At 44.3% G+C, this 24,592-nt stretch overlaps 1 protein-coding gene across 1 annotated transcript in view; it reads left to right on the top strand.

The window, feature by feature from the left end:
• Positions 1-2,149: 2,149 nt before the first annotated feature.
• The window catches only part of LOC147661043 (thread biopolymer filament subunit gamma-like), a 56,380-nt gene continuing 33,937 nt past the window's right edge, over positions 2,150-24,592 (top strand). The window contains exons 1-5 of the mRNA XM_086951371.1: positions 2,150-3,038; positions 7,888-7,948; positions 12,720-12,815; positions 16,683-16,859; positions 20,646-20,771. Coding sequence (XP_086807497.1) covers positions 2,224-3,038; positions 7,888-7,948; positions 12,720-12,815; positions 16,683-16,859; positions 20,646-20,771 — 1,275 coding nt within the window. The 5' untranslated portion in view covers positions 2,150-2,223. The remainder of the gene's footprint in view (positions 3,039-7,887; positions 7,949-12,719; positions 12,816-16,682; positions 16,860-20,645; positions 20,772-24,592) is intronic.

Below are 24,592 nucleotides of genomic sequence, written 5' to 3'. Positions count from 1 at the left end.
TTACAATGGACAAGGGAGCGTGCGGGATCGATCGTCTCTGGAGGATCGCCTGATGTGGGTGTCTCGGATGATATGGGCTGAATGGTTGATATGCGGACTTGAATTGTTTTGACTCTGTTGATCTAGTCCGACGCTGGCTTGCCCTGGCTGTGGAGCACGCTTACCCTGCTGTCTCTCTATGACTCTGCACTAGCGGCGCATCATGCTATATCTGCCCCCCCTAGGACCACTTGACCCAGCCACTCACCCTGCTCCGCCGTTTCTCTTCTCCCCCTGCTCCCCCCCTCCACCTCCACTAGATATGCTCGATGCCTGCCACACCTCCACCACTGCCACAGATCGCTATCCGCCGATAGTCGCCCGGCGCAGAAACACGCGGCCCCGTCAGAGTGTGGGACGCTGCGTGGTTGACTTTGTGTGATTGCACCAATGTTACGTTGTTTACGTTTTCTTTTTTCTTTTTTGCTTGTTTGGGACGGTTGGGCGTAAACAGTGCTGCTAGACGTATGTGTCTCACTTGCTGTTTCAGGAGCTGGGGACTGCTGATTGCCCCGGAACAGCTTCGGCACCTTATGTTATGGTCATCTGTCTACTGCACTGATAAAAGTAAGACCACTTACCGTGCTAGGGTTACATCGCTCACATACAATTCATTACTGTATTGTAAATCCTGCTGGGAGCTCGGAGTTCCGCAAAGTTTTGCCACAACTGACTGCTTTACTAAATTTGATGATGTGTAAACTTCATAGCGGCCTGCCTCCGGGTTGTTGGCGAGACGCAGTGTAATCTTCTGTCTCTTTTCACATAATAAATGTCTTACAACAAAAAAACAAACAAAAAAAAAAAAAGGTTGAAGTTTAAGGCTGGTTGATGAACTGAGCCTAGCAATGCTGCCAGGGACTGTAAACTGCTCTTCAGGATGCTATATACTGACACGTCTTGCCTTCTCCGGAAGTAATCCCTCTAGCATGTCCTTTTAGGTAGTCTGTGGCAACTGCTCCATGAAGACGAATTGAAGAATTATGACTGCCGCCATGTTGGATATGGCTGAACGGCACGTCATGCCCACCTCTGAACTGTTGTGCTGCCCCCTTGCCACCCTCCAGTCCTGCTTTTCAATCCGCTGCAGGAGAACACCCCAACTTCCAAAATGAGGTGCATCAGGACTGACCTGCATTCCTCCACCAGAAAGACTAGTGGGAAGGGAAAAATCCAGTTCCAGGGGATCAAATAGGCAAAGTAGGCACCGGCCTATGGGCCCCACTCCTTTTAGGGGCCCCTCGAAAAAGCATCAAGATAAAATTGATTTGATGTTGAAAGAAAATTACAATCAAGCTTTATTGAATGGTTTCCAAAATGAATCAACTCAAAGAAACGAAACTTCGACTGCCTAGGGGCCCTCCACATGGTTTATTCAGGCAGTGAGAAAATCCGAAATAATCCGATGTGTGAACTCTGACCCCGCAGGTCAATGAGGAAAAACCATGACCTGGTTAAAAACTCACAGAAAAGCCCCGACACTTTCTTCTGAGGCCTGTTATTAGTATGACACACGGCTGATATTTGGGAGGGCCACAAAATCGACTTTCAGTCGTCGAGCCTGGCGTTGGCTATCACCTGCAAGCACAGAGTTAAGGAAACCTCCGACAGAAGCCCCCTAGAAAACAGTAATCTAATCTTCCAAATACACCTCATAATTTGTGGGTATGAAGGCCCCTTCCTCAGATAATCACTGACCCTTGGGTTGAAATCATTTCACAAAAATAAAGAACGTAGAAAGTTAGGTTTTTAATCGCGTGCTTTTTGTGCTTCACTAAAATGCTGCATATCACGGAATCAGCAAACTTTTCAGCTCTAGGGCAAAGATGAGTTCATGTTACAACAAACACAGTTTTCAGAAATCGCTGGCCTGGGAGAAATTACTTTATTTCACCAACCACCGGCAATAAATTTTCGACAGATATCATTTCTGAATAATTTAATTTCTGGTGGAGCGTGGCATGCCTGAGGGCAGACGCTTGCGAGGAGTGATTGACAGAAGGAAGCTTGTTCGTCGCCGTGAATGGCTGCCCTGGGATAGGAAGGCGTGCCACAAAAGAGAGAAAAGTATAAATTGTCGAGGAGCTATGTTATTGTGCCCTCAGTCCTGACTGCCTAGAGCCCTCCTACTCTTGCTTGGCAAAGATCGTTGAATATTTGCTCCTTTCCGTTGCACCCGCCGCCATGTCTCTCTCCAGCTCTGTCTCCAGACAAGGAGTTTCCTTTAGTTCCTCAGTGAGGTCTAGCTCTGGTGGGGGTGGATCGTGGGCTGCGGGTGCCCTGGGCGGCGGTGGGGGTGGTGGTGCCGGTGGACTTGCCTCTGGTATGTCAAGCTTGTCCTTGGGGGGTGGCTCATATTCTCTGGGGGTTGCAGGCGGACTTGGAGGATCTGGTGGTGGCTTTGGCAGTGGGTATGGAAGTGGTTATGGGTTTGGTGGAGGGGCTGGTCTTGGTGGCGGATATTCGCTTGGGCTAGGGGCTGGATTAGGTGGAGGTGCTGGCTTTGGTGGAGGTGCTGGCTTTGGTGGAGGTGCTGGATTTGGTGGAGGGGCTGGATTTGGTGGAGGTGCTGGATTTGGTGGAGGGGCTGGATTTGGAGCTGGGCCGGGTCCTGCATTTGCAATGGGTCGCGCCCTGATGTCCACCGGCCTAAGCCAGGGCTCTGCTCTAGGTTTTGGTGGAAGCTTTGCACCGCGTGTGGCCAGTTTGCCATCAAGTGCAGCTCAAAAGCAGACCCTGTCAGGGCTGAATGACCGCTTCCAGAGCTATGTGGAGAAGGTCAAGCAACTGCAAATGGAGAACATAACCTTACAGGCCCAGCTGGACAGCTTGACGGGAGGCGCCTCAGTCTCTGCTGGAGGTGACCCCTCCGCCCCGGTCAACTATGAGGCCCAGCTCAGCGACCTGAGGACCAACGTGGAGAACATCACCCTAGAGAACATCAGGCTTGAAATTGAGCTGGACAACACCAGGGGAGCCGCGGAAGAGCTCAAGGCTAAGTATGAAACTTTAAATATTCAATTTTAAAGAATAATCTCACACTGCCTGTCCATTCAAAAAAATATTGTAAATCTACTTGCTGCTCACTTTAAAGGTATCCACCATGCATTCACATATACAATGGTTAACTATCTACTACGTCTTGTATTGTCTTCAAAGTGTTTGGTGACATCATGAACAAGAAAAATAGAAGTCAAATGGTTTATTATTGTTACCATTAATTACCCTGAGTATCAGCTTGACATTTTGTACCTTCCTAAATTTGGCCCGGTGAATGCTAACTTGTAATAATGTTGATGTGTATTGTGAGAGTGGATTCGTCTAATCCAATCTGACAACTGCAGAACAGTATTTTCCTTTTTCATTTCTCTTTTTATAAAAAAAGAATAGTCGCACTTTAAAATGCAAACCTAACAAAATTAAGTGCAATCGTTTACAGTCATACAACAATATCACAGGAAGACCCTTTTTGGTCATGCTTTTCCCCTAAATTTTCTTTAAGTCGGAGACTCCCCATCCTGCTTCTTTTTTTTTCTGAGTACTGCTTCGGCTTTCACTTTGCTAAAAGTTCTACTTAATTTGACCCTACCATTAGTCAAGCTGTCCTTTAGTCAAATTACGTTTGTCAGACTCAACTTTGTGTTCTGTCTGATTAACATACAACCATGTACAGATGGGGGATGGGGATGGAGAGAGAGAGAGAGAGAGAGAGAGAGAGAGAGAGAGAGTGTGTGTATAGTTAAAGTTATGTTAATTACGTTGTAAGTTAAATGCATATAATAATTAAGTAAAAAAATAACTTTAAATAATTAAAATAAGTAATAAATAGCTTAAAATATATAACGTAATGCGTGGGGGTGTCCCCAGTGCTCAATCTGGAAAAGAACGAGGGCTGGGGCCAAAATATTTCTCAGGAGCCCAGTTGCGCCTCTGTCGAATGTCAGGATTGCATAATACCTCAGCTCTGTGTAGTCTTGATTTCACCTCATGCCTCTTTCGTCCACCAACATCCTCTCCTTATCCTTTTCTCATATTCTTCCAGCTCCTTTTCCACACTACTTTTTTTCTCCCTTTGTCAGAGTTTTTCCGTCTCTCTCTCTTCCTCCCTCTTTCCCCCTTTCCTGCCGTGCTCTCTCTTTTTGGAGGTCAAAGTCTGGTCGATCCCCAAGAATGAGTGTTGGTGCGCTCCACCTGCAACTTCTAGCTCAAATGAATCACTGGACGGCCCCATGCAAATTAGAGATCGGCGTTTACCACAGGCTTGTGCCATGGGACAGGAACACGGGCAAAAAGGCCAGGCGGGCACGAGCTAAAGGTGGACCTCCCGAGAGGTGGAGCTCAGTTAAGCACCCGAGGGTTTTTTCTTCAGAGGGTATAGAGGGTCATAGGGACCATCTTGTGACAGTGCAGCACCCCCGGCGAGGCGCTGAAACCCGCAGGGGAAGTCGCTGACCCTGTCCATTGAGAGGGTGGTGATGACCTTGAGATGACATTGACAGGCATCACGGGCTACGCGTTCAGTATCTGTACAGGGGCTGCCTGCACTCTGGTCCCCGAGTGATTACTCAGGACAGCAGCTGGGTGGGTGAGTTCAGGAGTGCATCATCTGTCCTGATGGCCTTGTAGGCGCTCTGTGAGGGTCAGGACAGCAGCCGGGTGTGTGAGTGCAGTTTACCCATGCATCTGTCCTGATGGCCTTGCAAGCCCCAGGGGCGGCTCTGGGCAGGGAGCGTAGGTAGGGGGCCCCGGAAGAGGGGTCCGGGTGGGGCGGAGCACGGAGGCCAGTGAAGAGTGGGGGGGGGGGGGGGGGGGGGGGGGTCAGGGTATTTGGAAGGGAAAAAGAGCCAGAGGCCGCCAAATCCCTGCCAGGGGCCGCCACGCAAATATGTCTCCATCCTCAGAGGATTATTATATTAAGGATATATATTGGCGTGGTGGCCCCTGGGGTTTGGTGGCCCTGTGCGGGTGCACAGCTTGCACATGCCTAAGGCCGCCCCTGCAAGCCCCCCTATGTGAGGGGCAGGAGAGCTCCTTTGAGCAAGCATAAGCAGCAGGCGAACCACTGCTCCGTGTTGCTGTTCTTCGCTGTTGAATCAGAAAACCTTTCCAGACTCATAAAATGGGACTAGTATATCTGTAAAAGCATTTCAGGGGTCGCAAACACCGAATCAGAGCATTTGTGACCATAAAAAAGCTTAGTACATCCACCCCAAAGTCCCTAAAATTGAGAAGATGGTGGATGCAATGTAGATCATGCCCCCCATTCATAGCAGGCAAGTGGTGTGTGCATGAACTCCTGCAAACACAGCACAGCACTTTTAGAGCCATCAGTCGCCCCCACGCACCACCTTCATCCTTTTGCTAGGGGGAGAACATGGAAGGCAGGAATATCAGCAGGTTGCAATGTAAGGGAGAAGATAGATAACATGACACAATATTTTTAACAGGAAGGACTGCCATTGCACCAGTGACTTGAGTCAATAGTGTGACATCTTGCATTAGGGACATTATAAAGATCACAACCTCCTAATGTCTGCATATTCCCAGATATCTCGAACATAACCTCTGTCACTTAACTCCAAGGTTTTGGAATTGCTTTCTCGAGGAAAGCTGTCTGATTCCAACCAGATGGCTTTTTGAAGAGGTCTAATATAAAATGCAGCTCTCAGGCAAAGAACTCTAGCTCTGTTTTTCCGTTGTGACTCCAAGGGGAATATTCACAATGAAGTGACGGAGCGCGACGTTAGCCTGATTGGCTTATAAGCGCCACGCTCCGCCACTACAGAACTGCAGGGCTGCACCATATTTTCAAGAATTACGGTGCATCCCTGGGTTTCTCCCTGCAATGGCGCTAATTACAGCTGCCAATGCCAACACAGGCTCTCGTGCAGCATTGTGCAAGGGTGCCTGCATTGCAGGTAAAGATTGTGTATGTGCTGGAAGGTGTCCTTTCCTGCAGATAAGCAATCATCAATGGTGTTTTGTAACTTCTATGTGTGCTGCAGAATCTTGCAATGCATAATTAAAAAAAAATGATTGTTTATGTGCAGGAAGGGACACCTTCCTGCACATAAACAATCAATGGTGATTTGCTGTTTCTATGTGTGCTGCAAAATGCAGCACACATAACAGCAAAAACGAGGAGAAATAAAGCATTTCTCCTCATCTCACCAGGGTAAGACCAGGTTTTTTTGGTCTTAATTTTGGCGTTGCCCAATATTTACGCCACCCTAGTAAATATGGGTCAGCATCAAATAAATGGGTGTTGCAGTGAAACGCCCACCGCAACACCCGTTGCCCTCTCCCTTCACACTAAGTGAAAGAGTGCCTTATTTACAAAACAGCATTAAGCCTGGTTAAGTGGCTTAACGCTGCCTTGTAAATAAGGCGAAGCCCATATCACCACCAGAACGTCACTTAAAAGTAACTTTCTGGAGGCAATAGGGGCTTGCAAATATGTCCCCATGTGTGTGAGGGATTAATACCCATGCGGTCAGATTCACACTCTGTAAATGCTGTACTAAATAATTAATTAGATGAAAAAATAAATCTTAAAGAACATGGCTGCTACCCTTGTGCTGCTGTATGAGGAAGGGCAAACCTCAGTGATTTGTAATATCTTGCTTACCTGCAACTGAGTACTGTACTTCAAACACGGTTTCGATTATGAAGCCAGAGAGTATCCAGTGAGGTAGATTTTGTCAGTCTGTTGGTGTATGTTTTTTGTTATTAATAATCGGATACTGCAAAGCATTCAATGAGATGCATTTTGGTACTCAGGCTCTAAATAAAGAAAATTAACTCACTGCCCGCTGGTACCACTTATTGTGCTGGTGAATGGATATTGTCTAGCTAATCCTGAGCACTGGGGTTAAAGCCATGAACCAAGATTAAAACTCACAACAGGCACGACAAACAGCAATTTCCCCATCTCGGGAGTGCAGAGAAACCATATGTGGTTCCGTTTGTCCATTCTACCATTGCGGTTGTGTTTCTGCTAAAATGAGAGTTTTCTAGGGGGTTTTGAGCTTCTGAGACAGGTAGGTGTTTGCATCCATCTTCTTTTGGCAAATAATCTCATTCGTCAGCCAGCTAGAGAAACATTCTGATTAGCAAGCAACAGAAAAGCTGCTCCTTTTGTTTCCAGATCCACGGTCTGCAGTCCTAAATAAAACCCCACTGTGTTTGTGACTTTGGGATTTATTTCTGGCTACTGTGGTAAGGCCACACATCTGGTGACCAACCAAGTAGCGTTTCCACATTGAGAACCGCGGATTATATGGTATCCCCACATAAAAACCTCTTTATACCCTCCGGGGGGCCAAAGTCGAGAATGAGGACCACTGTAGGCTACATGTGGTTCATCAGTGTCTTAACTTGCTGGGATCTGGAAGATACATTTTATGATATTTCCGACCACGGGAAGGCCCTCAGCTCTGGCCTGTGAGGATTATGGATTCCTTTTGTCCATTTGGCCTCTCCTGGTATAACTGCTGTCGATGTTCGGACATTCATTAATTTATTCAGAAGATTGCTCAACGCGATGCTTGGATTTGTTTCCAGACACAGATAAGGTTAATTTAATGGATAAATGCAGGCAGTTTTCTGTAGCTGAGCCATTCATTCTCAGCACTACGACATTTTGGATAATGTGACTCCCAAGCTTTGCATGAAACCTGTTGTGTTGGCTTAACCCTGTTTCGCCAGTTTATCTAAATATGCAGTCTGTAGTGACTATGATCCAATGTCAGTATCTGGCCAGTGCCCAGCGTTCCTTCTTGTGCTGTTTCTGAGGTTGTCTCTCAACCTCTCCCATGCAAAACATGTTCAAGTGTGTTTTTTCTCCAGGTATGACTTTGAGTTGGGTGTGAAGTTTCAACTGGAGACTGACATTACAACAATGAAAAGGGTAAGTTTGTTTCTTTTACCATTCAAGTCTAATGTACCTTTATATCAGAGACTTGTTTTAGCCGCAGAGCTCCTCTACTTCTTCTGTTGTAATACTAGGAGGGGTGCCAATTCACATGTGTGCGTGGGGTGCCCCATGGCTTTATGTACATATGCCCTGGACAAGACTAAAGTTGAATGAATGAATGAATAAGGGGATTTATAGATCACACAGCTACTACACGAGTGTCCCGGTGTTAGGCATGTGCCAAATATTAAGGTCAGTGACCGTCTATTTTTTAAGCTGGTGGGTTTTCAGTTGGTAACAGAACAGCTTTATGTCTGGTAGACATCTGAGGGGAAAAGGAAGTTAATTCCAGAGTTTAGCCGCCAGCAATGAATAGGCAGAGCCACCCTACCCTTTCTTTTTTGTGCTTGGGGTGGAGAGGAGGTGAACTGCCTGCGAGCACTGTGATCTTTGCGGGCAGTGGTTGGTCAGTCTACCTAGCAGATAGGCAGGGCCCTTTTTGTAGAAGGCCAAGTGGGCCACTATTAATGCTTTGAAGAAGATCCTCTCCTTTACCGGTAGCCAGTGTAACTGTTTACTATTTGTGAGTAATAAAGGTGTGTTTTGGGAGATTAAATAATAATCGAATGACAATATTTTGAACTTTTTGTAATATATGTGCCAGGTAGGATGGGAGTCCTACATTTAGCACATTTGCGTAGTCCAGTATGGAAAAGATCAGTGCCAAGGACCATGGTTTTTGAGCTTCCCAGGTTAACAGTTTGATAAATTTCCTCAACATCCTAAGGATCCGGCATGTTCTTTTGACTATGGCTGTAATTTGGGATTGGAGGGATAGGTGATTGTCTTTTTTTTGTTTTGTCCTCATCTCACCTTATCAAGCTGCTGCGGAACTTATACAGCCATATTTGCTAACTGTGGACCACTCGGCTTACCGCACTCGCTTGGGTCACCTGACCCATCCCCTTTTTGTACGGAGACGTGGTGTAATCATTGGACCAACTAGATCAGTCTTAGGCTTCGTCCCCAACTCATTAAAGGATGCCAGATGTTAGTCGGCTTATCCTCTACACATTCATATTCTAGTCAGGCCATAACAAACAATGCTTTAAGCCAGTCCTCTCTTTTTGGAGGGAGGCGGTCTTTCCATCTTCTGCAGATCTCTCTGCGCCAATAGGATCATATATAATAACAGACTTCTGTCCTGCCGTGAAGCATTCTGACAAAAGAGACCATCGTCTACAAATAAAACTAAGGGAAGGTTAACCTCCACCCTAGCTTTAAAAACTTCCAAAAGAGTATCCCCCACCTCTTTCCAAAAATGTTCCAACTCTGTACATCCATAAAAAATATGGATGTCATTAACTAGCAGAGTATGACATCTTGGGCATTTAGGTGGAGGTGCTGGGGCGAATTTTGCTATGTTATAGGAGTATAATAAAGTCTGTTAATGATGAAGAAGTGATACTTTTTCAAACAGGCCGGTTTTAAAAACTTGTATAGTATCTTTAAGGATGGCTCAAAAAGGGCTTCTACCTGAAATCCCATGGAGGATTGATTCCATACCGCCTCTGAGAGAGGAATCACAAGATCTTCAGCTTTTAATAGGTGATTGTACCACATTGATATTTCCTTTTTAAATGGGAGGTAGGATTAACACAACCTCTCAATCTCCCTATTTCCCTTTATCTCCTTCCGTTCCGCGCTAAACCAAGATACTAGCTGGAAATATATGAATCTGGATAGTCCAATCCCTATCTTTGCCCTCAGATATTCCCATGGATGTATTCCTTCAACATCTATCAATTCCATCCAGGTGGTAATTCCCGCCCTCTTAATTGGTAGTGCCAAGGTATCTCTCAAACATTCCGGAGTTCCGGGCGAGTCCCAGACAGGAGCCAAATCTGAATAATAACCTATCCCCCAACTGAGCCTTGCCCTGTGCCACAACTCCAGAGCTGCCCTTAGAACCTTCAGACTAACCGCTTAAAAAATCTGGGGGATCCAAACTTATACAAGAAGGCCTCTATTCTTTAAACGGGTGGGGTTTCAGTTGCTTACAGAACAGCTTTATGTCTGGTAGACATCTGAGGGGAAAAGGAAGTTAATTCCAGAGTTTAGCCGCCAGCAGTGAACAGGCTGAGCCACCCCATCTTTTCTTTTTTGTGCATGGGGTGGACAGGAGATGAACTGTCTGCGAGCGCTGTGATCTTTGCGGGCAGTAGTTGGTCAGTCTGCCGAGCAGATAGGCAGGGCCCTTTTTGTAGAAGGCCAAGTGTGCCACTGTTAATGCTTTGAAGATGATCCTCTTCTTTACCGGTAGCCAGTGTAACTGTTTACTGTAGTGAGTAATCAAGGTGTGTTTAATTAATAATCGAATTACCATATTTTGGACTTTTTGTAATCTATGTGCCAGGTAGGATGAGAGTCCTACGTTTAGCACATTTGCGTAGTCCAGTCTAGATAAGATCAGTGCCAAGGACCATGGTTTTTGAGCTTCCCAGGGTAACAGTTTGATAAATTTCCTCAGCATCCTAAGGATCCGGCATGTACTTTTGACTATAGCTGAAATCTGGGATTGGAGGGATAGGTGATTGTCAAATCAGACCTATAGAGCTCTTGCCTTTTCAGTGGGGGTAGGAGAAGGACAGTGGGACAGCCATGCCCCAACAAACCTTGGATGGTGTCTGATCCAAATAGTAAGACATCTGTCTTGTCTTGGTTGTATTGTAGGGTGTTGGATTTCAGCCAACATAACACCGCCATCATGCAATGGGTTGTTGATCTAATCCACCTCTCAATTACTTATGTTCTTTATGACACAATTGATTGTTGGGTTGGCAATTGGTTGCTAGAATTTGCTGAGAAGGTTCTCGTTTGGTGCTTTGCAGTGTAGTCAGTAGTGCTCTTCATCCAGTCCTTATACGAATGTAGGTGGTGTGCCCATTGGTGGGTGGATGCTTGTCAAAGAAGAGTCCAGCAGAGCACACATTGAGGTGACTGATGAACGTGGTACCTGCCATCGGGACAGTAGGAGCACTCACAACACAAATTCAACCACAAGCGGGCATGCACACACACATACAAACAAAAATGCATTCCCCTTTATCACACACACACAAAAAACACACAAGTATGCACACCCAGCTACATCCCCTACCTTGTCTTCACACTCATTTTGTTGTTTAAACAAGAGGCTCGCAGTGTGCCATGGGCTGTAATCCAAGCCATTAAATGGCTTCAATCTCTGGTTAGGAAATAAGAAAACAAATATAATTGGGTGTAGTGGTTCCCTCAAATCCATGGGCCCCGGTGTCTATACCTGTTGCACAAGTGATAGCTACGCCTTTGGAAGTGGCTCTGGAATGTACAACACTAACTGTGAACTGCACTAACAGACATTTTTCTTAACGAATTAAGGAAATCATATTTCTAGGCAGGTCGTTGTGCTCGGTGGGACTGCCACAATGTCTTTTGGAAAAGGTTAGTTTCGTGTGCATTTTTAGATTCTGGAAAGCTGCTCAGAAACGACCAGCTCAGCAGTTCTGCTTAGTATAATTTAACTGCTTTGTCGGCCTAGAGCAGAAAATAGACCCAGCAAACAAAATAAAAGTGACCCACCTTTTATGAACTGGGTAGCAAAAAGTGGCCCTCATTTGTAAATCGAGTAATTTGACTTTTTAAGTCCTGATCTGGGTGGTCTCCGGAGGGTGGGAAACTATATGTGTGTACCTTGTTGTGAGTTATGTGTGCGGTAATATTCGAGAAATGAGGCAGTGAAATGTACTCCTTTCCTTCCCAATCAAAAAGATCAAAACTTTGGCAAATCCCTGCTCTTTTATCCACAAAGTGTGATTGGTCCAGCCACACTGCATGCATAGAAATAACAGCACCCACAGCCTGCACAGTGCTGCTTGCTACTGCCGCCTGGTCTTTATTTACAGATGTGTACAACACCAGCCCACATACAGCCACAAAACCGGTCCATCACACCACAAAACCGGTCCACACACTGACCTGTCACACTGGCTCTTCTGACACTGCCAGATTACCCTGTAGGCCAGTCTGATTCTGACAAACTGGCAAACAAGATGGGCAACATTAAGTGACAGGGATTTCCAGTGTGTTATATACCCTTCTTTGTAATTTAAAATATCTTATTGAAAATACTTGGCACACTACACGGAGAGGAGGTTCAGGCTGAGGAGGGGTGTTGTGTTTTGTGTATAATGATGAGGGCATATCAGAGTGTCACTGGGCTAACACGGTTCCACACCCTAAATTCCCTTTTTTATCTGGAGCTATCATTCTAATGAGGGGGGATGCTGATGTGGAACTGCTCATTTCTTGGTAGTCAGTAATTCTGAGGTGCAGGAGTACCACAATATTCTGGCTTGTGCCCTGAGAAATTGAGAACCATCAAGTAATCATTCTTCAGGCATGCGATTTTTAAGGAATTCACAATTTTTGGTCCTTTGCCGCCCACATACTTTGCAACTTTTTGGTGGTGAAATGCCTGGGGAAAAACATTGTAGACTTCCTGCTGATTACCAGCCGAATCCAAATTACCCCTGACCTAAATGACGATTTAAGTAGTAACCTAAGTAGTATAAGTTACATTCTGCAAATGTATTTTCACTCATATTGAGAGAGGAACCCCCAATAATTAGATGTAAGGGACCTGAATTCTCTGGTGAATTATTGTACAGACAATGAAAAGAACGTTATGAAACACAAAATACTAACATTAAGTTCGGTATCGCAGGACATCGACATTGCATCAGAAATTCGCACTGATCTGGAACAAAGATACACTGCTGCCCTTGACGAGTGGGACTATGTGAAGAAGACGCAGGCAGAGGTAAGTGACACTGTTGAGCAAGGTGGTGCTTAATGAAACAAGCATTGGCAAAGCCAATGGTTCTGATGTGGGCCACCATGCTTTTGGGTTTTTATCAAGGCTTATTTTGTATTTTCATGTGTTGTGCAAAACCTTATTGTTTGTGAAGCTGCTGGGCTCTTGTCAATTGAAAATTCTTCTTATCTACCTTAAGTGACACACCACATGATGTTGGAAACATTCAATGCACCTGAGTCTCAGGTCCTCAATTGCTCAGCAGGAGACGTATAGAGGCATGCTTTCCTTTGATAAAGCAGAAAAGTTAAGTGAGACAATTATTATTGTAAGGTTGACTGGTCAGGCTGAGCAGTGATAGTATGTCTACAAGTACTGACATTTGCTTGAGATCTTGTGCTTGAAAAAACGAAGTGTGGCATGACAGTGTTGGACTGGCCTGTCGGGCAATCAGGCTGTGCCAGACGGGCCAGCTTGAAAAGGCCAGTGTGGGCCATGTTTTTTTGGTCCCAAGAGCTGTGATGTGACCAACAAAACCAGCGCACACACAGGTCCTTTCAAGTTGGCCCGGTATACCAGTTAGCCTTAGGGTGGTCTTCCCCTAAATGTTTTGCCTTCCTCCTGCATTTTTGCTGATCTTGTTTTTGCAGGCCTTAGAACTCTATGCTCTTTACCACTGTTAACCAGTGCTAACGTGTGTGTGCTCACTCCTTTAAACATAATAATATTGACTTATCCCCAACTGGCATATTTAATTGACTTATAAGTCCCTAGTAAATTGGTACTACATGTACCCAGGGCCTGTAAATCACTGGTGGGTCTGCAGCACTTATTGTACCACCCACTAAAGTAGCCCTTTAAACGCATCTCAAGCCTGCCATTGCAGCCCGTGTGTGCAGCTTTTAAACTGCCATGTCAAAACTGGCAAAAAACTTTTCCTAGGCCAAACCTTCCTTTTTAATACATAAAGGTCACCCCTAAGGGAGACCCTGGACACTGCAGAGGGCAGGGTGCAGATTATTTAAAAAGTTGGTTATTTACTTCTAACTTTTTCATGTCCTGGTAGTAAAAGCAGCATCAATTTATTTTTCACTATTTCAAGGCCTACCTCTCCCATAGAATAACATCAGAGTCACCTTATTACATTCAATAAGCTGCAACTTCCAAATGGGAATAGGTAACCAGTTCATATTTGGCGTGTTTGGAATTGTAATGAAGAATCCTCTCTCATGGGAAAGTCGGATTTTAAATTATAATCATGAAAATGCCACTTTTAGAAAGTTTATTAAAGGGGGTAGGTCAATTCACCAAGTCTGTAGCAGTTTGGAATGAGACAGAATTTACTCCCTGTTGAAATGAAAGAAGATCAGTGAAAATCAAAGTAATCCAAACTCAATAAAAAGAAATCAACTGGCAGTAGAAGGGTTGCTCCATGTGCCTGACGCCTGTGTACAAAGATATAAAGATACACAGGCGGATTCAACGTTCCAACCAAACAGACAAGGGACTTGCTTTTATAATACCAGAGATAAATAATCTGTCAGTATAGTAGCAAAAGAGCCACAATAACCAGATTACATCATGTCAGAGCCCTGAAGAGAGTTCCATGAACGTCACTGGGACTTGAAACGCGTTGGCACTATTCCTTCCATTGGGGAAATGACAACTTATGAATACAAGTAGCGTTGATGGATTTTTATCATTGACTCAACCTCAACCTCTCTAATGATTGTTCCCAATGGCTAGCATCCCTCTAAGGAAATTATGAACTATAAACAATGGGTTTGCTCTATGTTTAATGTACTTGAAACAACCGACTGGTGTATCCTGCCAGTGAGGGCCCAATTAGACTTAGTTGTGCCTAATTGGGTCACCATTGGCAGGATGAGAGGGCAGAGCCGAGCACAGCCCCAGTTACACTTGAATAGGCTGTGTCCTGCGGCCACACAAAGGGCTGCATATCCCCTGTACTTAGTCTGGAGCTAGGGCAGGGGAGGCAGGAAAACTGTTCACTTCAAAGGGAAACCTCTAGAATCTTCTCTCAGTTCATAGAAGGCACCTGATATAAATATTAAACCTCAGACACCAACTCTTCAGTACACTTCTGGGCATGTGGAAGACTCTGCCAGGAAGAAAGACTGCTGTGATACTGAAAGGACTGCCACTCTACTCGATTGCTGCCCTGAACAGCTGATGTCAGCTGTGCTGACCTGCTGCCCTCTTGGCTGGTTCAGAGGGGCTGTACCTGCAACTTGTTCCCAGAACCAGCAGAGTGACTCGATGGGCTAGTCCTCGTTTTCAGCACCTGGACTCTGCAACTGTGAGGTCTACCCTGTCAAGTGATGCTGCCCCAGTCCTAGACCCTTGGAATTGGGCCTGAAGGTGCTCTGCCAGGGGATCTGTGGATCCAGCAGAACTAACACATTTCATCTGCTCCGTACAGAATTGATGCACAGGGATTCTTCATTCTTCCAGCGCGAGGACTCCACATCAACCTCAGTGCTCACATCGGAACATCCACTGGGGGATGCATCCCTGAAGCAGGCCCTCACCTCAGAAATCTCTTGCCGACCTCAGCCTTGATGATGCAGTTTCTTGCATTGCATCTTCACAGATCCTCTGAACCCACGTTTTGCCACGGCTGAGGATCGCATCCTTGATGCAGGACCTCGCAATGCTCTGTTATCAGGACCTAAGGTACTCTTTTTCAGTGGGCCTAACTGGGTTCATGTAGCTGGCCCACGCTCCATCGTGGTCAGCCTGAACTTATGACATTGTCCCAGTCTGGTGCAACTAGATATCCACAGCTGGAATTTTGTTCTTTTGGAGCTATTGTAACAGAAATATTTATGCCTGCAAGTCTCTGGTTCTATTGATTGTATGTTTGTGTTTTGGTCATATTTTATTTATTAACATCTACTATATTTATATAATTTGGTGTGGGATCCTGACTTTGCAGTGTTTTAATTTTATTACTGTTTGAAGTGTTGCATAGTGATTCCAAGTTAAGCCTGCTTTCTTTGTGCCAAGCTACCAGAGGGTTGAGCACAGGTTAATCTGTTTTTGTGTGTGGCTTCACCCTGACAAGGACTGTGGTTGCTGCATGAGTAGGATTTCACCCCCCCCCCCTTCAACCAAATGACCAAATTTCTTACATGGCCCAACTGGCAGCGCCAGATTGCCAGACTACTTGACAGACCAGTCCAACACTGCTATGGCCAGAATCTATGTGCGGGTTTGAGGGCCTTTGAAAACATTTAGAGGCCGATTCTCAAACCTCTGTGTCTTAACACCTTGGCTGCTAGGTGTTTTCCCCTCCTGTGCTGCAGGAGCCCATTTTCCCATTGTTTCATGACGAGCTCAGCTCGTCATCAGCACAGCTCAACCGTGCATCATGACGAGCTGAGCTCGTCATCAGCATCGAAAGGGTTAATACTGGAAATACATGGGTAACTCCGTTCTGTATCAGAAGTGAGGTATCAGTCAGAAAAGAATCTGTACATTTTACCCAGTGTAACAACTTATTAAAAATAGCTGAATGGTTTCTTATTGATTGAAACATCACTTTTAACTGGTAGTGCTTTCTATTGGACATACAAGCAGGGAAGGTTATCAAATTTGTATTAAGAGTTGGATTTGACAATAGACACAGAATTATTGATACACAAGGCAGGTCAATTTTTTACACAAAAAAGAAAACTATTCTTCTTGATTTTTGCTTGTAGTTCTTATATATTATGTGCAGGCGCGACCAGAGCAGAAATGCCAGAATTTTAAAAATTGTGTGACTAATTCCTTAAAAGCACTATGGTATTATTTTTGGTTATTTGTTCTTCCCAATGCAATCATCTCAAATTGATTTTCTTCTCCTAGGAGGTCAGCACTCTTCAGGCACAACTGGGTACCACATCTGATAAGTCTGTCTCTTTGATCGAAGTTGATGCTGTCAGATCATTCAATGTCACAAAAGCATTAAACGAAATGAGGGCTACATATGAAAAATCAGTCCGTCAGCACAAAGAGGATGCACAAAGGTTCTTTGAATCCAAGGTAAGTGTTTGGGATTTCTAGCAGTCACCATAGTTATCCCTGACATTGAAAGGAACTCTTTTGTGCGAGGTTGTCATCAGTAAGTAATTAATGATGTCATTTGAAATGTCATCAATGATGTCATCAATGATGTAATTTAATATGTGATGAGTGATGTAATATGTAAGGTTTTAAGCAGTGCATGGTGGGGCTGCAAGTTATAGTTAGCTCAGTAAACTGTAACTGGTGAATTTCAGTGGTTTGTGCCCTTCTCAGGAATATGGTGTAGTGTATTTTACTAAACTATGCAGAATTGTCCATCGGGTTTAAAAGAAGGTGTCTTTTTGGTGGCAAATGTATACTGGTCAAACTCTTGACTTAAAATTGTGGGTCATGTGAAGTCTTTAGAAGGGTCATCTGTTTAAGGTGAATATTAAATTGTCCACAGGTATAGTGTGTTGAACTATTTCAAGCCCACAAACCATGTATGATGGTGTCACAATGATTGTATGCTGTCCTCAGCTGCCATCAATGATATCATTTGAAATGTTATCAGCGATGTCATCAATGATGCCATTTAACATGCAATGAGTGATGTGTAAATGTAAATGTAAATGGGGGTTTTTGTAAAGCGCACTGTTACTCTAACCGAGTGTCCTAGCTCTGTAGACCGCTGGGGAACCCGTCCTGGTTTTCCCTGTGAGATGGTCCCTTTCTGGGTATCTCCAGGGTGAAACCAGGCATCCCCGACGTCTGTGGGGGGCCGTTGTAGAGATGAGGCAAGCTTAATGCCCAGAGTTACCGCGTGTGTTCTCTGGTTAGAGTAGGCATTGAGGCGAGAATTATCAAGTCCGTTGACCCCTGGTCCACGACCCTGCCGCGTCGGGAATTGAACCCTGGTCCCGGGCCGTTCTCTGCTTACAGGTCTGACGCCTCTAATCAGTGAGCCACACCTCTCCATATGAAGTCATGAGCAGAGCATGGGGGATGCAAGGTATAGGTAGCTCAGGAAACTATAACTGGTGCATTTCAGCATTTTTTTGTTTTTTAAACATTAGTTTCTTATCTTTTTCTACATCTATCTGTGAGGTCACGTTAACATTTGCCTTATTCAGTGTATTTCTAGTTTTTTAATATTATTCAGCAGACTCACCTGCTGCACACAGCCATTAGCCCCGTGCAGCAGAAAGTAGTCCTTCCTCTAGGCCCTGTACCCATCCTGCCACCAACAACCAACTCCCTACCACTGGTGACAGTCAAAGGCTGCTTGTAGCAGACGGCAGGCCCAGCGGCCAACCCACTGAAGTCGGCCAAGCCCACCACAGGTGGCCAACCACCTGCTGCACACAGACATCAACAGAGCGCAGGGGGGAGTTTGCTGCAGGGCCTGGTGAGAGGCCTACTCTTTAAGGAGGCCCACAGACAAAAGCGCTAAAACATTCCCCAAATGCCTATGTTTTTAGGTTTTGAACATTGATGCAGAAGTTAACTTCCCACCTTGGACATGGATGCATGTATACTCCTTTACAGGTCAAGAATCAGTAGGTTTCCAGGGTGGTAATGGAGAGGTAATACTGCTAAAAGTGATGAGAATGTAGTCGTTGAAAATGAGGTTTCTTCACAGGGGAAAACATTTTCTCTAGGGATATATATATATTTTTTAAAGTTAGACTTGCACAGGTACATGGCATAATTCTACATGTGGAAATATTGTTTGCATTTAAATTCACAAGTAAAACATTGACTACTTGTGAAATTCTATAGAATTTTCGAAAAACATTTGCCCCAAACATAAAGTAATGATGCACATTTTTTGTCCTAATATGTGTGACTGGGGGCCTTCGTAGTGTGGGTGGAAACAATTAGACTTTCTCTAGATACTGGATAAAATGTGTCTCCTTTGTGTCTTTGGAATTACAAAAGGAACAGAGGTATGCTTAATTCTCTTAGTTTGTCCACCTTATTATTATCCACACTCCATTCATGTTAGTGCCCATATTATCAAGGCCAACAGAAAGTTAAAGAATGCTAAATATAGGTGGGTCAAAGTATAAAAATGAGGCATTTAGCAGCGCACAAGCTAGGAAGGAAATATGGAAATAGTGCTTTGCTCCCGGAAATAATCCTCAAAGGGGTTAATTGTGGATTTAGCATCCATAAATTGATGTCTTTTTAATTATCGCCAACGCTAAATCAGTACATAGGGGCTCATTACGATGACGGGCGGAATAACTCTGCCCGACCCTGTCTCGGTCATGGGACTGACCGACACCCAGTCGGAGGTCCCGACTGCCCCACTAGAATGCGACGGAACAGTGTTCGGTCGCATTCCTATAATTTAATATAGGAGCATGCATTCCGGCTGTAAACTGGCAGAAATGCGTGCTCCCATAGTAAAATGGGAAATGCAGTCAATCCCTGCACCCCGTGGCAGGCACCACAAGGTGCAGGGATCGACAGAGGGACACCATAGGTGCCCCCTCGGCCTCCAACCGGAGGCCGTGCGTCCAAGGGGGCCCAGCTGTGGGCCCCAAAGACGCTTTCCGCCATGGTTTCCATGTCAGACAGACCGGTACGGAAACCATGACGGAAACCGTCATTCTAATCTCAAAGGCGGATAGGGAAATATGTCAAACAATTTGTGATTGCACATACAATGTACATTGGGGACGAAAATAGTCCAGAGGCACCACATACTATAAGGTTAAATATTATTATACATTACGCAGCTTATAGTATAAACAGGTAAAGCATTTAGGCCCAGTTGATTTCATATGTAGGAAGTGCTGGGACAATCACCGCCATTTTTGTAATGCAGCCTCATGGTGTAGTACAGAGACTGAAAGATTATTTCTTTTATCACGGAGAAAACATTTTATTTGTCTATGAAATTTGCCTTTCTGTCAATAATAAATTAAGATGCAATTGAAAATGCATTTGCAAGCCAGTTCCTTTTTTTTCTAGATGGTGATAGACCACGTTTCAAATACATGGAATGACCACTCGTGATCAATAGATTCTTAGTGCCTGATTACTTTGACATACGAGATACTCCATCCCAAAAGTGACGAATATCCTGTCCGCCGTATTACAAATGCCATAGGGAATAATGTAATTGTAATTTAAATCCAGTGGACAACACACTGGATGCATTTTCTCCACCATAGATATAGCATGGCTGTTGATATTCATCCAGTGAATCCCCAGATTTTGCGTTTTCTTCTTAAATGAATTTACTGCATGAAAAAAATTGATGTATTGCACAAAGCTCCTCATTCTAGCTGACTTGCCACACCTAAGCAGTATTACTGCACTTGGAATTATGGCTATAGCACATCTCATTACCTATGGAGTGCAGGACAAATTGCGAAATGGCAATTATTGCGGGGATTGGTGTTTCTGAGCCTGTTCCAACATATTATTCCTCATTTTAAGGCCTTTTTTTCACTGCTCATTTCACATTTAAGACGTGAGATATCTGTGTGAATAACACGAGAGTTGTAGTTTCCTGCAAAAGTTGTAATCCCAATTCTCCCGGTAGTTCCTGTTATTGACCGAACTAAAACTAGATAATGAAAAAGAATGAGGATATAAGTGGGGTGATGGAGGATAGGGGAAAATGTGGAAAGATTTGGGTGGTCATTTTTTTTTAATACTTAATGTATAGCTTATTTAAATGTGATAGTGACTGCCCTCCAAGGTAAAAATAAAGTTATAATAGAAAAATGTATGTCATATAGAGGACAAACTTGTAATATCTCTTGTGAAAAAAAAATCTGATAACTCTTTTATGTGTCCTTTTTTTAGATGTCAGAAATTCAGAGTGAGTCAGCAAAGAACACAGAATCGATAACAGCAGTCAAAGCAGAAATAACATCTTCAACGAAAGAGATTCAGTCATTGAACATGGAACTAAACTCACTCCTCTCGATGGTAAGAAGGCATTTGTGTTTCATCCATTATGAACATAACACATATATTTCTATAGCACCTGTTCACCCCTTAAGGGCGAAAAACTCGGTGCTTCTTACCCAACTCAGTGGTACTCGTTTTATAGATCGCGGAAGGATGAAGCGTTGAGTGGACAGGTCAGAACTCGAACCTGGAACCATAGGTCAAGCACGTATTACTGGAGTGACTGCATTGGTCTACTGAGCTGACAAACTCAGCAAGCATACTAACACACGTTCTTCCCTCGAAGAAATGTTAGTACACAATGCTTTTCAATGATTTAGAAAAATACCGATATGTTATTCATTTATATATCTAAAAATTGTTTTTGCTCATAAGATCTGGGTGTATGAGAGACAAGAGTATGGAGAAAAGCGTGAGTAGTCCAGGGATTTTTCTTTGACTTACAGTGTTGACAGTACCCTGTTCCCTGGAACTTAGTGGGGTCTTCTCTTTTGTGAAAACATTCATTTATATCCAGCCACAGACTGTCCTTATGGGTGGAGGGACCCCACCCCCACCTTTTTGCCCAGACAGGAAGAGTGTCTGTCAGGCTAAGCAGAGACCAGCTTGACAGACACTCTTCTTCTTCAGCTCAGGCAGCTAGGAGCTGTACTGCGCTAAATGCCCAGGCATCTTGCTGCCTCAGCTGAACTGTGCCAGGCTGAGGATTTTGCAACCCTGTGGGTGTGGGCTCAGCCTAGCACAAGTGCGTTGAGACCCTGACCCTCATGACGAGGCGGAGCGTCATTGATTGCCTTGGACCTTGGCACTTCAGTTTTAAGCCCTGAAATGCTTAGGGACGACTGTCAATCAGTGACACCTCATCACACAGTGGGGTAGGGTCAGCAGTCTCATTGACCCTCTTTGGCTGGGGAAGGCAGCAGTCACAACCGTCCCGTGACCTCCAAGGCGTCCCTCCCGGAGAGAAGGAGCAAAGGTAAGTTTTCTGTTTTCTGATGTTTGGTGCGTGTGTGCGTACATGCATGTATGAATGAATGTATGTATTTGCATTTGTGAGTGGGTGATTGTGTGCACATGTGTGAATGCGTGGGTGTGAGTGAGTGTGTATGTGTGTGTGGGCCACAACCCTGATCAAATTAACGTCCGCCACTGTTTATATCAATTGCCTATTTGGTAAATGAACATTTCTATCTATGACACAAGCAGAGATAGAAGCAGACCCTATCTGTCTACTACAATGCTTTACCATCAGATTCTTTACAACATTTGTGTATAATCTTAACTCTTCAAACGTTATTTGTTTAATTTCTGAAGGTCAGTAATCGCCATGTTGGAAATTGAGCACTGACCTGGTCTGCTAATTGCAGGCTGGATCTGATTTGATCAAGCCTCACACCTTTTCAGGGTCAGCGATGAGCAAGCATCTCTCTTTCCCATGCTGAATGAATGTGCAAAGATATGCAGTGTTTGGGGCATCATTGCACTAGTGTCCTGAAGGCACAGGAAGTGAGGATAACATTGACCGAGTACTAGATTGCCCTCCTGCGACCTTCACATAGGTACAGTATGTGAAGGAGAAAGGGTGGAGTACAACGCCGCCTCCTCCTTTAAGGCTGAGGAGCATTGCCCCGCCTGCTGCGAGTGCAGCAGGTACACACATGGTCATTACCATTTTATTATTCTATGTGCCACTGGTCGCACTATTGCAAGCATGATGGTGGAGGTGGGGCAGACATTCCTGCGTATTGCAGGATTACTGCTTCAAGTGCTCAGTGCACATCGCAGATTGGCCGGCTAACTACAGCAGGTCAATCTGTCATGGGCAGTTCAGAGTCTGCAATTCCAGTCCTGTAAAACACCTGAGGGATTGAAGGCAAAGGCCCCCAACCTCAAAATGAGCGCTGGGTTAGCTTGTTTCCAACCAATCCTGGACCTGCTCTCATGCTGAAAACAGCCTGAGAGCATGTCTAGTATTGGTTGGATTCTCATGCAGGAACTAAACCACTTTCCTTTCCTGCTCGTCATCATCGGGACAGGAGAAAAGTAACATGTCAGTGAGTTTTACGACATGCTGCGCCTCCATCCGATTTTTTAAGTTGCTAGCCGCTCCGGTGGAGTACATATGCTGGTGCAGTGACTGCTGGCATCATCCTGGACGCTTTTGGAAGTTGTAAACATGCTAATGAATATGGGGTACAACATTCCAAAGAATTGCCTTGACACCAAGAATTTCAATTTTATTGTATATCATACAGTTAGTAGGGTTGGGGCCTAACAGCAGGCATTTTGAGGTGCATGACACCAGGTATTTGGGAGGGGCACTGCACCAGAAATTTGGGAGGGGGCAATGATACCTGAGATTTGGGATGGAGTTATGACACAAGCCCAAGGAATTTGGTATGGTTGATTCATAATATTAGGGATTTGGGGGGAGTTTTCCTTCAGATGACATCTGGCATCAGAGGTGTAACAACAGAGGTATAATGAACATCTCAACAGAAATGATGGAAGCTGGCATTAAAACAGGCGTTTTGCAGTGATAGTATGACTCTATGATGTGTGAGGAGAATAGGACATCATGATATCAGGGACAGGAAGATCTTTGCAACCTTTTTTTAGGAGAGCTTGACACTAGGGACTTATTTAAAGCATAATAGATAGAAGATAGCTGTAGCCATCTATTAACAGCAGTCCCATTGAAGCAAATGTAGACTTAGAGTGGGTTTTGGGCCAGCCAATTTCTATGATTCAATGGTGTTCTTGTCTACCTTAGGTCCCTTCTTCTGATTCAGTGACTTGCCTCACTATTTTTGTTTTTGTCCAACCTAAAAGGCAATTGGTCTTCTCGTGTTTTGCTTGGATAAGTTGTATTCCTTCACTGTTGACATAAGGACCTTGCATTGCTGAGCCTGAGGGACTATGTTCTCTCCCTATTTTTCTCCTTGTTCTGCCTGCTCCCCTCTCCTTTGCCACCCCGTGATTTTCATTCAGAATTATTCCACTCTCAATGTCCATTTTCCCTACTGCTAGTGTATAGGTGCCTGTCTATTTACAAATGGCGTTTTAACTATTAGAAGCCACCACGGTATGCGCATGAGTGCACATGTTACATGAATGGAGGCCCTCTTGTAATGCTTTTTCATATGATTTAGAAAAACATTCTAAGATGACCACCTTTCATGAGCAGGCTACCTGCAATAAAAAACGATGGCAGAGCCAATAGATCAGTATACAGAGATCACAGGAAATACCGATTGGTTTTGCCAATGCTTGTTTGTGTGTGGGATGTATTTCGTGGTTTTCCCTGCAACAATCTCAAAGGATAGTTTTTTACCATAGACACTCTTGGTAAACATATATATGCTGTTATCTTCACATACTATAGTCACACACATATAAACATTTGTGGTACTCCTGTGTTATTGGTCAGAGTTTATTTGCATGTTCATAATGTGGGCAGAGATCATCTTTGAAAAAGCCCTACGTAATATTCAAGGGAGGACACAATCTTTTTAATAGAAAAGCAAGGTTTCATACCCCGTTGACCTTTTCAGGGATTACAAAATATGTTTTATATGGTTTCTTCATTATCTAAGATCATGATCAGGGCATAGCAAATTACACTTTAAAATGATTTGTGTTCTTCTTTGTAATTAGGATCCTATCAATTGGGGAGTTGGTTTAAACTCAAATTTTATATTTCTCCCTTTTATCATTATGTGTAGATTTTCTCAGTGACGATTGGTCAATGTGGGTGTCTCGGCTCCACCTTGCTTACTTTTCTATTTAACAAAATAATAATCAAATGTTAAAAAGATGCTAATATGAGCCGGCACACC

Source organism: Lissotriton vulgaris, unplaced genomic scaffold, assembly GCF_964263255.1.
Source record: "Lissotriton vulgaris unplaced genomic scaffold, aLisVul1.2 SCAFFOLD_803, whole genome shotgun sequence".
Classification (NCBI taxonomy): domain Eukaryota; kingdom Metazoa; phylum Chordata; class Amphibia; order Caudata; family Salamandridae; genus Lissotriton; species Lissotriton vulgaris.
Note: the sequence above shows the minus strand (reverse complement) of the source record. Positions and strands in the feature narration are given on the sequence as shown.